We start from the raw sequence: 14,033 nt of genomic DNA on the forward strand, positions 1-14,033 counted from the left end.
GCAAACCTCCAGAACTGTAGAAATACTGGACTGCTTCATACTACACCACTATGATTTTCCAAATCTTCCTTGCGCAAATTCATTCTCTCTCTCTCTCTCTCTCTCTCTCTCTCTCTCTCTCTCTCTCTCTCTCTCTCTCTCTCCCTCTCTCTCTCTCTCTCTCTCTCTCTCTCTCTCTCTCTCTCTCTCTCTCTCTCTCCCTCTCTCTCTCTCTCTCTCTCTCTCTCTCTCTCTCTCTCAAATAATTTCCTGTTAGGTTATGAGGAATAGGGGGTTAAGCAATAATGCAGTTTTAGGGTAAATTTGTCTGCACTATTTTCTGTTTACATGCGATATGTACATATTTACTCAATTTTATTAGATACCATTTATACCATGTTTAATTCATACAATTAGCCTAAATACACTTTACAACAGTGAACAAATACACTTAGGAAACAAATCACTTAGATAAATAAAGCCCTTTCCCATCACTCCGTCAGTTACTTTATCTCCAAACTTCTGGCTTTAAAGCAAATGCATAGCTTATTCTCTACATTAAATAAAATAAGTATTTTCAACTTTGTATGAAGAATTTACAAGCATAATTGAATGAGTTTGAAGACAAGCTGCCAATAATAATAAATTCTCACAATGCTCAGAGTTCATCCAGTGAAATGACTAAAAGCCTATCACCCATTTGCTCATTCAGTGCCCTCCCTTTGCAGTATGTAAAGAAGCACTCTTGTCTGTCTCACTCTGAATCACTCCTTAGAGGGGATAAGCAAGCCAAAAGAGCAAGGCAGAGAGTAATGCCTGACACATGAAGATAATTTCTTACTCATAACTGATTATGATACAAGCAAGCAAAAGATAGATTCAAATCAACAACCCCAAGTTTGGTTTTTTGTTAATGAAAGGCTCTTTGCATTCTCTTGAAGGTTGCTTTGCAGAAAAGGGTTCATCTATGGTGACCATATGTCCTCTTATTCCAGGACATGTCCTCTTTTTGTGACTGGCCAGGATTTCTAAAATGCCTAACATTTCCATGATTTGGCTTTTCTTTCATGTTGATATTTGTTGTCTACAATTGGCATACACTGTGCATTTGTTTTTGCATTGCTTGAACCATTCTTTATAGGTCCCGCTTTCTTGCACTCTACAATTAGCCAATCATATACATGCAGTTGTTGGTCAGACTGCTTCTCAACATGCGTGTGTAGCCTGTAGCTACTTTACATAGTATGGGCACAAAAACAAACAAACAAACACAGAGCTGATTCTTTGAGGATTGGCTCATTTTTGTGAGATCTGATTTGTCTGTATACATCATGTGACAAAATAATTTGGAATAAATCACATCCAACCATCTATACTCTGCTAAGATTCATTTTTAGGCTTGTAAGTTTAACATAACAGGAATTTAAAAACAAATGTGACATAATTGTAGATGAGAAGTGGCTACAGTTTTTGTGGAAATCTGTATTAGAACAGGTTCACTTGTGGATTGCCTTGTTAAAAAGGTATTTTCCTATCTAAAACAAATTTAAACAGATGTTCAGGAAAGAATACCCTGGTATGCCAAAACTTCTGAAAAGTGTCTAGTTCCATAATGGATGTTAATGATTAATAATTTTCATTTATTGTATTGCCATGAACGTAAATATGTTTGGTTTATTTATTTACTTTTTGTAAGATACAGCTGAATGGTGAGGAATAAGATGTCAACTTATTTATAAGTATAATAAATACATTTTAAAAATTGGCTTTGTATGCATGCCCCCCCCCCCCCCCCCCCCCCCCCCCTCACCCAACAACATCACCCTAGTTCATTAGTAGTCTCTTAATATCTGAAGAACCTGGTTCCTCTGGGTGTGCTCTTTCTAAAGGCTCAGAGGCACACTTTAACACTCCGTAGCTAAAAGATTAAAAGGCTTCAGGGGTCTTGGGAAGATCATTGGATCTTTCCCTTCTCTTGGACAGTAGCTAACTTTCTTTGTGTTCAGCACTCTGAATCAGCCAAATGGAGAGGTGAGAAGCTGAGAAAGTGTACCCCGTTCTCTGTAGCCATACATACAGGCACCTTCTGCTTGATGAGTACACCTTTGTTAAGTGGGCTATGATTATTCCCATGAAACTTTGCTTCCATCTACTGTTCAGAAACTAAAGTACAATTGCCAAGACTATCACTGTCGGCTAGTGTTAAAGGTGCCGTAGAATAGAAAACTGCACTTACATTGTCTTAGCCCAAAAAGGAGAGCTCGGCACACTAAACTGGCACACCGTGAACCACTGCTGTGATAGTAAATACCGTATAAACAAATAAGGGTCATAAGACGGGCCAATTCCAAAAATCCCAGACCGAAAATTTAAAATTGAAACCCCTAAACTGTTCACTCGCCAGCCCACGTTATATCCCAGGCACAGTCCAAACTTAAACATTTCTTCATGTATCGTGAAGAACAAAAAATGACAAAGGAGTAACGAGCACTGTTGACGTCAAATATTTAAGATCCCGGACACGTTGCTAGTTTGCGTTGCATTGAACTCTGGACAGATTCTCAGCCCTGATCACGTCGAGAAGGCCTTGGTCAGCGTTTGACACTGTAAAGAGTGGCAAGTCCAACTTTCTTTTGTATTACAAACCCAGCAACCTTTAAGTAGCCCGCCATGCTATGCGACTGTGGGGATTTGTTTAGTAACTGTAATTTTAGTAATCTGGTTGAAGCCAGATCATCTTACATATAACGTTTTGTCGTTTGAGTAAATTTTGCTTCATAACTGAGATATCTCCGATGCAGGCCAAAACACTTACAGTTAGATACCTAAACGCTTAATTGTCGAGAACAAAAGTATCTAGTTGGCGTTAGATAGGTTAGCTTGCATAACTAGCCAGCAAATGCTAGCTAGCGTTACATTTATAATAAGATATCTTATTAATTTATATTATTTTCTTGCACGTGTCACATTCAAAGAAATAGCCTGCGTTGTTATATAAATCTACAATACTAGAAATAGCTTTTTCAACATCTATCTTGTTAGCTAATCAGTTTAAGAACTGAAATGTCCTCTTATGAATGCTTAAGCATATGGGATTTTGGATTCTTAAACGGTTCACCTCTCCTCACCTGTGGGAGCCATCGTGATGCCTCGCCAAACCAGCCAATCAGAGCAGAAACTCATCAATTATTCATGAGCCCACCAAAAGCAGGATTATAAAAAAAGAACAGCTCGTTTCATTCTACTGCCGAACCATAGGAATTTAAATAGGCGTGTAAAACCTCATTTAGGCATTTTTCGCCCCGATCAAGATAACATACTTTCTATATAGACATCAGAGAACAATTGAAAAATACTGAATGAATGCATTCTAGGACACCTTTAATGTATTGGATTCACATTTTTATTGCACCCGAGTCCAATTTAGCTATTACTAAGTAGGTTATACTTTGTACTAAATATACTTAAAATAGCTGATTTTCTACCATGGCTCCATGTTTTGTTGACAGCATCTTACAGAAGACAGCAAGAGATTGTTAATTTATAATATACATCTTTATTACTTTAATATAATTTTTATACCTGCATTTGGGTTATAGTTGAACATAGCAACATAATCATAAAAGAAATATTATTCATTTTCATGTCAATACTAAACTGTACACTTGTATATATGTTTATCTATCTATCTATCTATCTATCTATCTATCTATCTATCTATCTATCTATCTATCTATCTATCTATCTATCTATCTAGATATATATATATAGATATATATATATTTATTTACAATACATACATGGCCATAGACATGATTACAGAGAAATGGTGAACTCCGTATTTCTCTCTGAATATATTGCAAAAGGAGGAAAGTAACTCAAATATAAAGACTCAGATGGCATTGGCTCATTTCCTGTATATTATGATACATTTATAAATACTCTCAGTCTACTCTAATATGTACAGCACAGACATTAGACTGCCACTAGAACTGACCCCAGGCCTGCTGGGAGCATACATATAAACTATACTTGGATCTGAATGGCTTAATATGATGACATCATATTGGTTTATATACAGTTGGCATCTAGCACTGTAATATCACTGAGTACAAAATAATTTAAATGACATATTTTGAAATCTGGACTGGAACCTTGTACCTCCGGAGAAAAGTGCACGCACACACACACATACATACACACACGTGCGCGCGCACACACGCACGCACACGTGCACGCATGCACACACACATACACATAGTTTTGCATGTCTGTTAAGCCCTTTCTCCTGAGGCACAAACTAGTCAATAATTCATCTGCACTAGTTCAGGGCTGAATAGCAGGTTGAACACAATATTGATGTTCACTGCCCATACTTGATCGTTCAGACCTAATGAGGTAAAAACGTGAACACACATAAGTTTCTGTCACTCTTTCCTCTCTCTCTCTCTCTTTCTCTCTCACGCTCTCATTGTCTCTTGTCCTCTCTCTCGTTAATAAGCACTTCGTCAATAAAGACAAAAGGTCCTCTCTGAGACAGTTCCCTAAAGAGGCTCCCCATGGTTGGCTTGAAGTCACTGCATATTGCAAACAGACTATTTCCAGCTTATAAAGATTTCCTGTTCTTTGGTTGAAAAAACATGAAAACAGCCACAATTAATAAAAGGTCAAAGTCTTAAAGTGAGCCCATGTCTATGACTTACAGCCAGTACTGAATGACAGACACATCAGCACAGTCCAAGGAAGCAGAGGGAGATTGGTGCCTTGGTTAGAGTTGAGTGATTAAGTATTAGTTTGTGATGGTATTGCAACACACCACAACTGCAATGCACAATAAGTAAAATGAAAACATGCTGATAAACCTTTGATGTGAGAAGGCAAAAGATAGGACTGTATTTACGTTTATTAGATCATATGACTGCTTTGAAAGCAACCACAGAATGCTTAACTGGACCAACATGAATTGGTCTGGATACTTTTGTGATTTCTTAGAGGGCTCATTGCATGCTGGAGCTGGCTGCGAATCAGGATTGCAAACACTAACACCGCGGTAATGATTTAACAAACAACATTTTGCGCAGTCCTGTGTCTTGACTGTGTCAGGTTGGACCGCGCTGCTTAGCTAAGCCCTTTTAACTGTCTCATGGATCTTTGCATTTGGGATTCTGACCTGCAGTGCATGGCTATTCCAACAGGACATTCCATAATACCTTCGGTTCACTGGTCTGCAGATGCAGATTAGCGCAATACACCCAATCCCACAGGACAGTATGAACTTTCACAGACAATGCAAAATATCAGTAATTTTTGCCATGGCGATCATTTATCAAACATTTGTCAGTCAAATGTATTCTAGGTTCCTCTTAAATAGAGGTCACTGAGGTCACAAGAGTCAAGTGACAGGAAGCACAAGGCAACAAAAAGGGGCACTTAGAGGACAGATCCCATAGGACTGGGGTTCAAAATGAGAGCACTTACCACAATCCTTTATAATATATATTACTGAATATACAATAGAACTACCGACACTATATAGCCTTATACATTGTCATTACACTGTAATGTTTTCAAGGGACAAACACTGCAATTGCTATTTGAGTCAAGATGTCCAAGGAAAAATGGGGTACAATAACATGGTTATTGTATTATACAGTTTGTAATAGGCAAATATACAATATAAATAGCACATACTGTCCTTCATTTATTTATCATATAATTAGTAATATGTCTTGGCTTTAGGCAAGTTATTGCTTTATGCTTCTCCTGCAATCTGAAGAGAACTACATTCACCCACTTTTTCCTTCTATAGATACAAGCTTAAAAATAACTCTAAAACTGAAAAAGAAGAGACAAAAGAGTAGTTGGCCAACAGCTGAAAAGTGGTCGCACACCGAGTGATATTGTACAAATCCAGAACTCAGTGGAAAACATGCACCCAGTACAAACATACACGGTGACATGAAACTTGTGATACTCTCTTCAAGCCCTCATCTAAGGAGAGAGAAGAGCAGTAAGACACCGTTCATACATATCACCCTTGGGAATATATTAACACTGCATATGCTGTGTACTTAGCTTATGCAAAGGACCGTGATAGCTGTAGCTTACAAACCTGGACCTTATATATACTTTAATTCAAAATTAAGCCATGTTTTTGGGCAAAAAACATTTCTCGCATGATTTCACCTGACTAAAGTGACGACAGACATTCCCGAGCTTCCTCAAGAGAGGGAGGTTGTTGTTCCTGCTTTTCTCTTTCCTTCCTCTGTCAGTCTGTTCTTCTCCATCACTCTTCTGAGCACACGTGGGCTGGGTTTGAGCCAGGGCCCCGGTGGTAAAGTGCTCCGGGCCCCCGAGCCACGTCTTTCACCCCAGTATGTCGAGAGGCCGGAGATGCTGGCGGCCGAGGCGCTGACGTCAGACACACTCGCGTCAGAATCCGACACAGGGTACTCAGGCTCAGGGGACATGAGAAAGGAGAAAGGGGCGTAGAGGGAATGCGAGGGCCCTGCTGGCCCCTGAGAGATCAGGCTATGGGTGGAGCTGAAAGGCAAGAGGTGGCTGGACAGACGATCTGGCTTTAGGACAGGGGTGGCCGGCAGGGGCAACTCGGTGCTGGAGGGTCTCGCATCCAGCATCTGCTTGCACGTGCTCCCACTCCTGCAATCCCTGGGCGTCGCATGTACGACGCAGCTGTCAGACTCTCCCTCAGGCCGTCGCCCGTCTCTCTTGCTTGGCGGCCCGCTCTCAGTCTTGCCCGCTCTCTCCCCGCCCCTTTCCCACGAGGGCCCGCCTCTTTCCTCATCTTGCCAGTTTTCTCCGAGAACCTTCCGATCCTCCTCCTTTCCACACTTTCTTTCACCCTTGCTGTCCCACTCCCGCTGCATGCAGCACTGGCTTGGTTTGTCCCCTCTCTCCCGCCTGCGCTCCCCATGCTCCAGCTCTCTCCCAGCCCCTCCGTCATTCCCGAACTGTCTCCAGCTCTCCTCGCTTTTACTCCTCTTTTCCCTCTCTTCTCTCCTCCTCCCTCTCTCCCTTTCTCTCCCCCTTACTGCCGGTTTATCCTCCTCTTCCTCACTGGCCCCTCCGGGCCCGTTTCTGGACAAACTGCGTGAGGCTCGACTCCTCCCCCTGTGCTTTGATCTATGACCTGTGCCCTCCCCGCTTTCGGGATTCCCCTCCCCTCCCTCTATCCTGGCGCCCTGGCTGTGGGTCCTGCGTGCTGTGCTCGGGGGGCCAGGTATAGTTGCGGGGCGACGCCGGGCACGGCTCACTGTAGCCACACGCGACTGCAGGGTTGGGGGCAGGGAGGAGACGGCTGTTCTGTGATCACGGCCTGGACCAAGGGGGCAGAGGGAGAGAGGGAAAGACTGGTGAGAGACTTCAGTGTGAACAGGCCCAATCAGGGGGTTGTTAAAATCATTTAAAAAAGATTTTACTAAAAAGATTCATTAAAAAATCATACTTGAGATTTACTGAGTGAGAGTAGACAAAAGTTTTACGTTGTTAGGGTAACAGGTTCTTGCCTGCCAGCTGGTACAATAAACGACACATCTTAAAAAGAATCTTTGAATTTGAAATGAGGTTCTAGGTCATTTCTGTAATTTTTATCTCCTGCTATACAGGAAGGCTTCTAAATGGTTAAGGCCAGTGAAGAATCTGGGGAAGCTTTAATCGGGCAAAAAAAGCATGAAGATCCAACTCGAAATAAGTCTTTAGCAACTTACAATCTTCCATTTCAAACAAGCATTTATCAACCTTCCATCTTAGCTTCAATTCCTTTTAAATATGTCAGCAATTTATTTTTCAAAACAGCACCACTTTTAAAATAGCCTTTCATATGACTAATTTAGCACTGAACAACACTCAAGTCAAAGCCTAAAGATATTATTAAAAAATGCAATATCCCACTGCAAAAATATGTAATTTAGATGATTAACATGCTACTTGTAAAGATTTACAGATAAATAAGACAAAGCAGCTGCTCTCACTTTGACAGAGGTCGCTTCACTCAAAAGCAATTCCATATGTTATATCTCAATACACCAACAGTAACTTACAGCAAACCAAGCATCATGGTTCTATTGAAGGTCATATTACCATAACTAAGTACAGGTTAACAGCACAGTGACTCTCCACAGAGATTGATGCACGAGTGACAAAGACGACGGGACTGAAAAGGACCTTTCAGAGAGACGGTAAGGTGACAGGGAAAGAGACGCAAGTGGTGTAGAGGAAACAGGAAAAGGGGAGAACTAACAGGAACAACTACCAACCGCGTGCTCTCCGTCCGCCCAACCACGTAGAAGCAGGGTTCACCCAGCTTGGAGTTGGTCATACAGAGAGAAAGACTGGAAAGCTCCACTGATTGAGAGAGAGAGAGAGAGAGAGAGAGAGAGAGAGAGAGAGAGAGAGAGAGAGAGAGAGAGAGAGAGAGAGAGAGAGAGAGAGAGAGAGAGAGAGAAACAGAAACAGAGAAACATAGATAGAAAGAGAGAGAAGGAAGAAAGAGAAAGGGATGAAAAAGAATGATATGAAAGTTTCCCCTTATGGTTATGGGGTTCAGCAGAAGAGAAGCATTTAAAAGGTGAGAAAATATGAAAGTAAAAATGAATAATGAAGGATAAAAGTATAGAGATAGTAATAGAGTAGTGTAGGGTAGAAGTATAGAGATAGTAATAGAGTAGTGTAGGATAGAAGTATAGAGATAGTAATAGAGTAGTGTAGGGCAGAAGTATAGAGATAGTAATAGAGTAGTGTAGGGTAGAAGTATAGAATTAGTAATAGAAGTATAGAGATAGTAATAGAGTAGTGTAGGATAGAAGTATAGAGATAGTAATAGAGTGGTGTAGGGTAGAAGTAGAGAGATAGTAATAGAGTAGTGTAGGGTAGAAGTATAGAGATAGTAATAGAAGTATAGAGATAGTAATAGAGTAGTGTAGGATAGAAGTATAGAGATAGTAATAGAGTGGTGTAGGAGAGAAGTATAGAGATAGTAATGAGTAGTGTAGGGTAAAAGTATAGAGTTAGTAATAGAGTAGTGTAGGGTAGAAGTATAGAGATAGTAATAGAATAGTGTAGGGTAGAAGTATAGAGATAGTAATAGAGTAGTGTAGGGTAGAAGTATAGAGATAGCAATAGAAGTATAGAGATAGTAATAGAGTAGTGTAGGATAGAAGTATAGAGATAGTAATAGAGTAGTGTAGGGTAGAAGTATAGAGATAGTAATAGAGTAGTGTAGGGTAGAAGTATAGAGATAGTAATAGAAGTATAGAGATAGTAATAGAGTAGTGTATGATAGAAGTATAGAGATAGTAATAGAGTAGTGTAGGGTATAAGTATAGAGATAGTAATAGAGTAGTGTAGGGTATAAGTATAGAGATAGTAATAGAGTAGTGTAGGGTAGAAGTATAGAGGTAGTAATAGAAGTATAGAGATAGTAATAGAAGTATAGAGATAGTAATAGAGTAGTGTATGATAGAAGTATAGAGATAGTAATAGAGTAGTGTAGGGTAGAAGTATAGAGATAGTAATAGAGTAGTGTAGGGTAGAAGTATAGAGATAGTAATAGAAGTATAGAGATAGTAATAGAGTAGTGTATGATAGAAGTATAGAGATAGTAATAGAGTAGTGTAGGGTAGAAGTATAGAGATCGTAGTAGAAGTATAGAGATAGTAATAGAAGTATAGAGATAGTAATAGAGTAGTGTATGATAGAAGTATAGAGATAGTAATAGAGTAGTGTAGGGTAGAAGTATAGAAAATCAAAAAGAAGGGATGGAGGAATGACCCAAAAATGGAATATAAAAAGACATGAAGTGTAGAGAATTAGGTAAGAATAATAATAAAAATGCGAACAGATACAAATATGAATGCATCGGGGAAAGAAAGCAAAATAAAGAAAATAAAACAAAGTGGAGAATCCAAAAGGGAAGAGAGCACAGGAAGACTGTTAGTAAGCTATTAAGGAGATGGAGAAAGAGCCCACTGCAGACTCAGGCACTGCAGACCAGCAGTGCTGGCAGTGCTCTTAAGCACTGCTGACTGGTACCATCCTCTCTTCACTATCCTCCTCATCCTCACTAATTATTCACTTAAGTGAAACTCTTTTAAACCATATGCACTGTTTTTACATCTGGTTTTCAAAGTAAAGTAAAGGTTTGGCTAGGTTGTTCACACGGGCAGCAGGGCTACTTAAATCTTTCAAATGTACTCCTGCACCTTTGAACGGAGCTGTCAGCTCTGTTCTAGGGGCTTTGGCACCCAGTCACTTTATACTCTTTATTTCCTTTAATCTATACAGTCTGCATTTCTGACAATGAGTTGCTAAGGTCTACTTTCAGCCACTAATGTGCAATTAATTCAATAATACAATAGTAAGCCGCCCAACCTATTACCCACTATCTACCATTTAGTCTATTGTCCTGTGCTTAACAGTTTTTTAATATATAATATAGTGTTTTGTATAGTCTATTCCATGATGTTGCGCTCAATTTATTGTGTGTATTTATTAGAGTTATTGTTTTATGTCAGTAGTACCACCATGTCTGGGAGACCTGATTTTATCCCTTATTCAGTTACCTGTAGTAAATAGGAATGCCAATAAAGTTGACTTTGACATTGATGTCTCAACCATTTCTATATGTTATTCCGAGACATAGCCGTCCCGTGGTCCAGCAGCCCAGCCCTCTAGCCGGTAGCCTTACCGTAGTCGGGAACGTATCCGTTGCCCTTCTTGAGGACGAGGTGGATTCTGTGGCCAGCACTGCGGATCTGCTCCACAGCCTGACCATGGCTCATCCCTGCTGTGCTCCTCCCATTGATTTCCACTAACTGATCACTCACCTGCAGTGGAAAGTGCAGTCACGTTGGATAAAGCATGGGGTTAAGTAGATAAAGCTGGTGGGTATTCAGGCAACCCACCTGCTATAACACACAAACACACTTTAAATACAGCTTAGATTCTGATTTATGCATGTGCATGTAACAATAAGTTGAGGCAGTGGCTGGCTTGGCAATTTAGGGAAATTTTCTGCACACATGCAAGATTGCTGAACATTTCCTGGTGATTTTAATATTCACCTACACACACAGACAAGTATACACACACAGGCGCGCATACGCACACACAGACAGTGCGCTTCGCTATCGGCCCACGCTCCAGTGCTCATGAGTGGCAGAATACAAACAAATTCTCACAAACATACACACACCAACCTGTATTTTGCGGCTGCGCGAGGCTGGTCCTCCCTCCATCAGGCCAAGGACATAAAGGCCCATATTATACTCACTCCCCCCTCTCAGACTAAAGCCAAAACCGGTGGACCCTCTCTCCAGCTCAGCACTGTAGTACGGTGAGGAGTCCTGCTGTGTGTGTGTGTGTGTGTGTGTGTGTGTGTGTGTGTGAGAGAAGCAATGAGAGACAGGCAGACGAGGTTCATTTCACACAGTTGTACATTGCCATAGCAACAGGTCTAAAAGCCTGAGAGGGTGATGTCTTGCCTCACCTTCGGTTTGGGCCTGTGAGGCTTCTTGCTCCTGTAATGGGGATCATATTCATAGTCAGAGTGCTCGGAGGAGTCTGAGAGAGGGACGGAGGCACACGAGGGAAAAGCACAGCATCGTTAAAATCCATTATAGCCTTCTTTATATACCATCCACCCATTTTATGGTGCTATAATTAACCAATTCTCTTCTCAGTTGTTTTTCTGGCCAGGTCTTAGTGCATCTTTAAACAATCCTGCACAATAGAGTTAAACCAAGGTGCAGAATTGATATGTATGTGCAGTTGGCATATGCTATTTGCATCTTTTGTCTCTCAAAGATTTTTATGGTACAGCTTGCTTAAAAATACATTAAAAAATGTATTATGGAAAAAAGGATTTTTGTTAGACAAGCTTAAACTGTAGATTACCTTCCAGGAAACATCTTAGCATAGAAAAACAAGCCTAAGCTACTATTCCACCTGTGTGATAGGACAGTGTGGATGTGTATGGCTCCCAGAGGAAGTGTCTTATTTTGTCTTTATTGATTATGTGGCTGCCAACGGCAATGGAAGATCCAACCCGAATGCCTCAAAACCTTATGCTTCACGTTGCGGTAAAGACCCCAAAATATATTGGTAAAGTTCTGTAGTTTTCCAGAACAATGAAAATCTTTATAGAAAAACAGTATATTGGCCAAATCAGTCACATGACCTGAACACCACTGAACATGCATATCCCTTGCAGAAGACAGGAATTAAGGCAAAATGATCCTGAAACAAGCAGGGACTGAAAAGACAAAGTATTAATATGACAATTTTGTTTTATCTTTAAATTGTCTAATTATGTATGGTTCTCTTAACTGGAAGACTGGGTATGACAGGAGCATGGTTGCTGCAAGGTTCATATATAGTGATTTGAAATGCAGTGTGCTGGAGAACAACAGACACTTTTCTGCACAGAATCCTCTCTACAATTAATACCGACTGTTTATGTGTGCATGTGTGTGCACTTGCAACAACAGATGTGCTTTCTGATTCTGTGCCTTTATGCACAGGTGTGTGTGTGTGTGTGTGTGTGTGTGTGTGTGTGTGTGTGTGTGTGTGTAGCATATGCGTGCACATTCTTCACTCACGGGTGCTAGAGCGTGGGACAATGGTGAGGCGCAGGGTGTTGCCCGCCCTGCGCAGTATCTGCGCCAGCTCCCTGTGCGGCAGGCTGACCACGCTGCGGCCCTCCACCGCCTCCAGCCGGTCTCCCGGTCGGATCTGCCCACTGCGTGCTGCAGGACTACCGCGGCGGACCGTCACAAAGCGGTGGGGAAGCAGAGATGCCGCTGGAGGGAGAGGGGGAGGGAGAACTAGGGTAACCTGTTTGAGTTTCAGCAGAAAACAGCAGCTCATAAACGTACAATGTTTACACATCGAAAAGCTTGATATATGATCTATAAATATAATATCAACATAAAAAAAACAACTGAACACTGCCTCAGGAACATTTTTTCATTCAAAAAACATGAGTTCAGACCAAAAATATAAGGAAAACAACCACAGCATCGGTAGAAGATGCACCAGTAACGTTCCAATTCTGGAAGCTACTAATCACAAAGTAGTGGTGACTAAACAGCAGTTACTTACAAACATTGTTATTAACAAATACAGGGACTAGAAAACCAACCATAAATGAAAAAGTAAAGAAGATGAAAACTAGACAAAAGAAATAAATAAATAAACTGAAGATGGAAATGTCTGGTTCTACCCCTTCCAACGGACAATCACTACAAACAATCAACTGCAAAATATGTAATCCACAACAAGCAAAATCAATGAAAGCCATGAAGAATGTCAAAACAAAAGTTCTCAATGACTATCCAGAAATATTGGAGACTTCTGTAATGGTCTGAGCACGTGCAGAGATGGAGTTGCTTGGAGTAATGCAAATGCCACTTTATTAGACAACACGGGAATTCTACAGTCAATCTCCAAAGTACAAGCCAAGGTCAAAAATTTAAAAATCTGTAAAGGAAGCAATCAAAACAGAGAGGGAACAGGCAAGAAGGGAAATCCAAAGACGTAAACAGTATTCCAAATAACCAGCTATACACAGATAAAATAACCAACGGCTCAGAAACATAATGAGGGTTGACGAGACTTTGCCAAGACAAACTGAACACACAGGGCTTATACACAGCGAGTAATGAGGACAAACAAGATACGGGTGATTACTATAACTGGTAGGTAACTGGGGGGCGGAACCAAAAGAAACCAAAACAAGGAAACATGAGGAAACCAAAATCAGGAAGTAAATAAACAGATGCATTGCCGTGGAAACTGCAACACCAGGGAGGGGTGAACGTGATCACTACAAAAGACAACGCCAAGGTAATTTGCAATATGCTTTTCTTTAATGATTCAGTCGGCTGATGGGTACAAAGTAATATGGGAAATTTCTCATATAAAGAAAAGTGGAATAAATTAAGGTATTTAGATCACCACATAGGAAGATGCTAACTGTGCATATCATTTTAGCAATAAATATTTACCATAATGGAACAGTTATGATTCAGGGATAT

General features: G+C 40.6%; 1 protein-coding gene across 1 annotated transcript in view; it reads right to left on the minus strand.

Moving 5' to 3' along the window:
- Nucleotides 1–3,422: 3,422 nt before the first annotated feature.
- Nucleotides 3,423–14,033, minus strand: part of LOC113578798 (membrane-associated guanylate kinase, WW and PDZ domain-containing protein 3) — a 61,928-nt gene continuing 51,317 nt past the window's right edge. The window contains exons 14-18 of the mRNA XM_035536527.1: nt 12,597–12,797; nt 11,486–11,559; nt 11,196–11,342; nt 10,685–10,823; nt 3,423–7,315 (exon numbers count right to left, since the gene is read on the minus strand). Coding sequence (XP_035392420.1) covers nt 6,201–7,315; nt 10,685–10,823; nt 11,196–11,342; nt 11,486–11,559; nt 12,597–12,797 — 1,676 coding nt within the window. The 3' untranslated portion in view covers nt 3,423–6,200. The remainder of the gene's footprint in view (nt 7,316–10,684; nt 10,824–11,195; nt 11,343–11,485; nt 11,560–12,596; nt 12,798–14,033) is intronic.

This window comes from Electrophorus electricus, chromosome 18, assembly GCF_013358815.1.
Source record: "Electrophorus electricus isolate fEleEle1 chromosome 18, fEleEle1.pri, whole genome shotgun sequence".
In the NCBI taxonomy this organism is placed as follows: Eukaryota; Metazoa; Chordata; class Actinopteri; order Gymnotiformes; family Gymnotidae; genus Electrophorus; species Electrophorus electricus.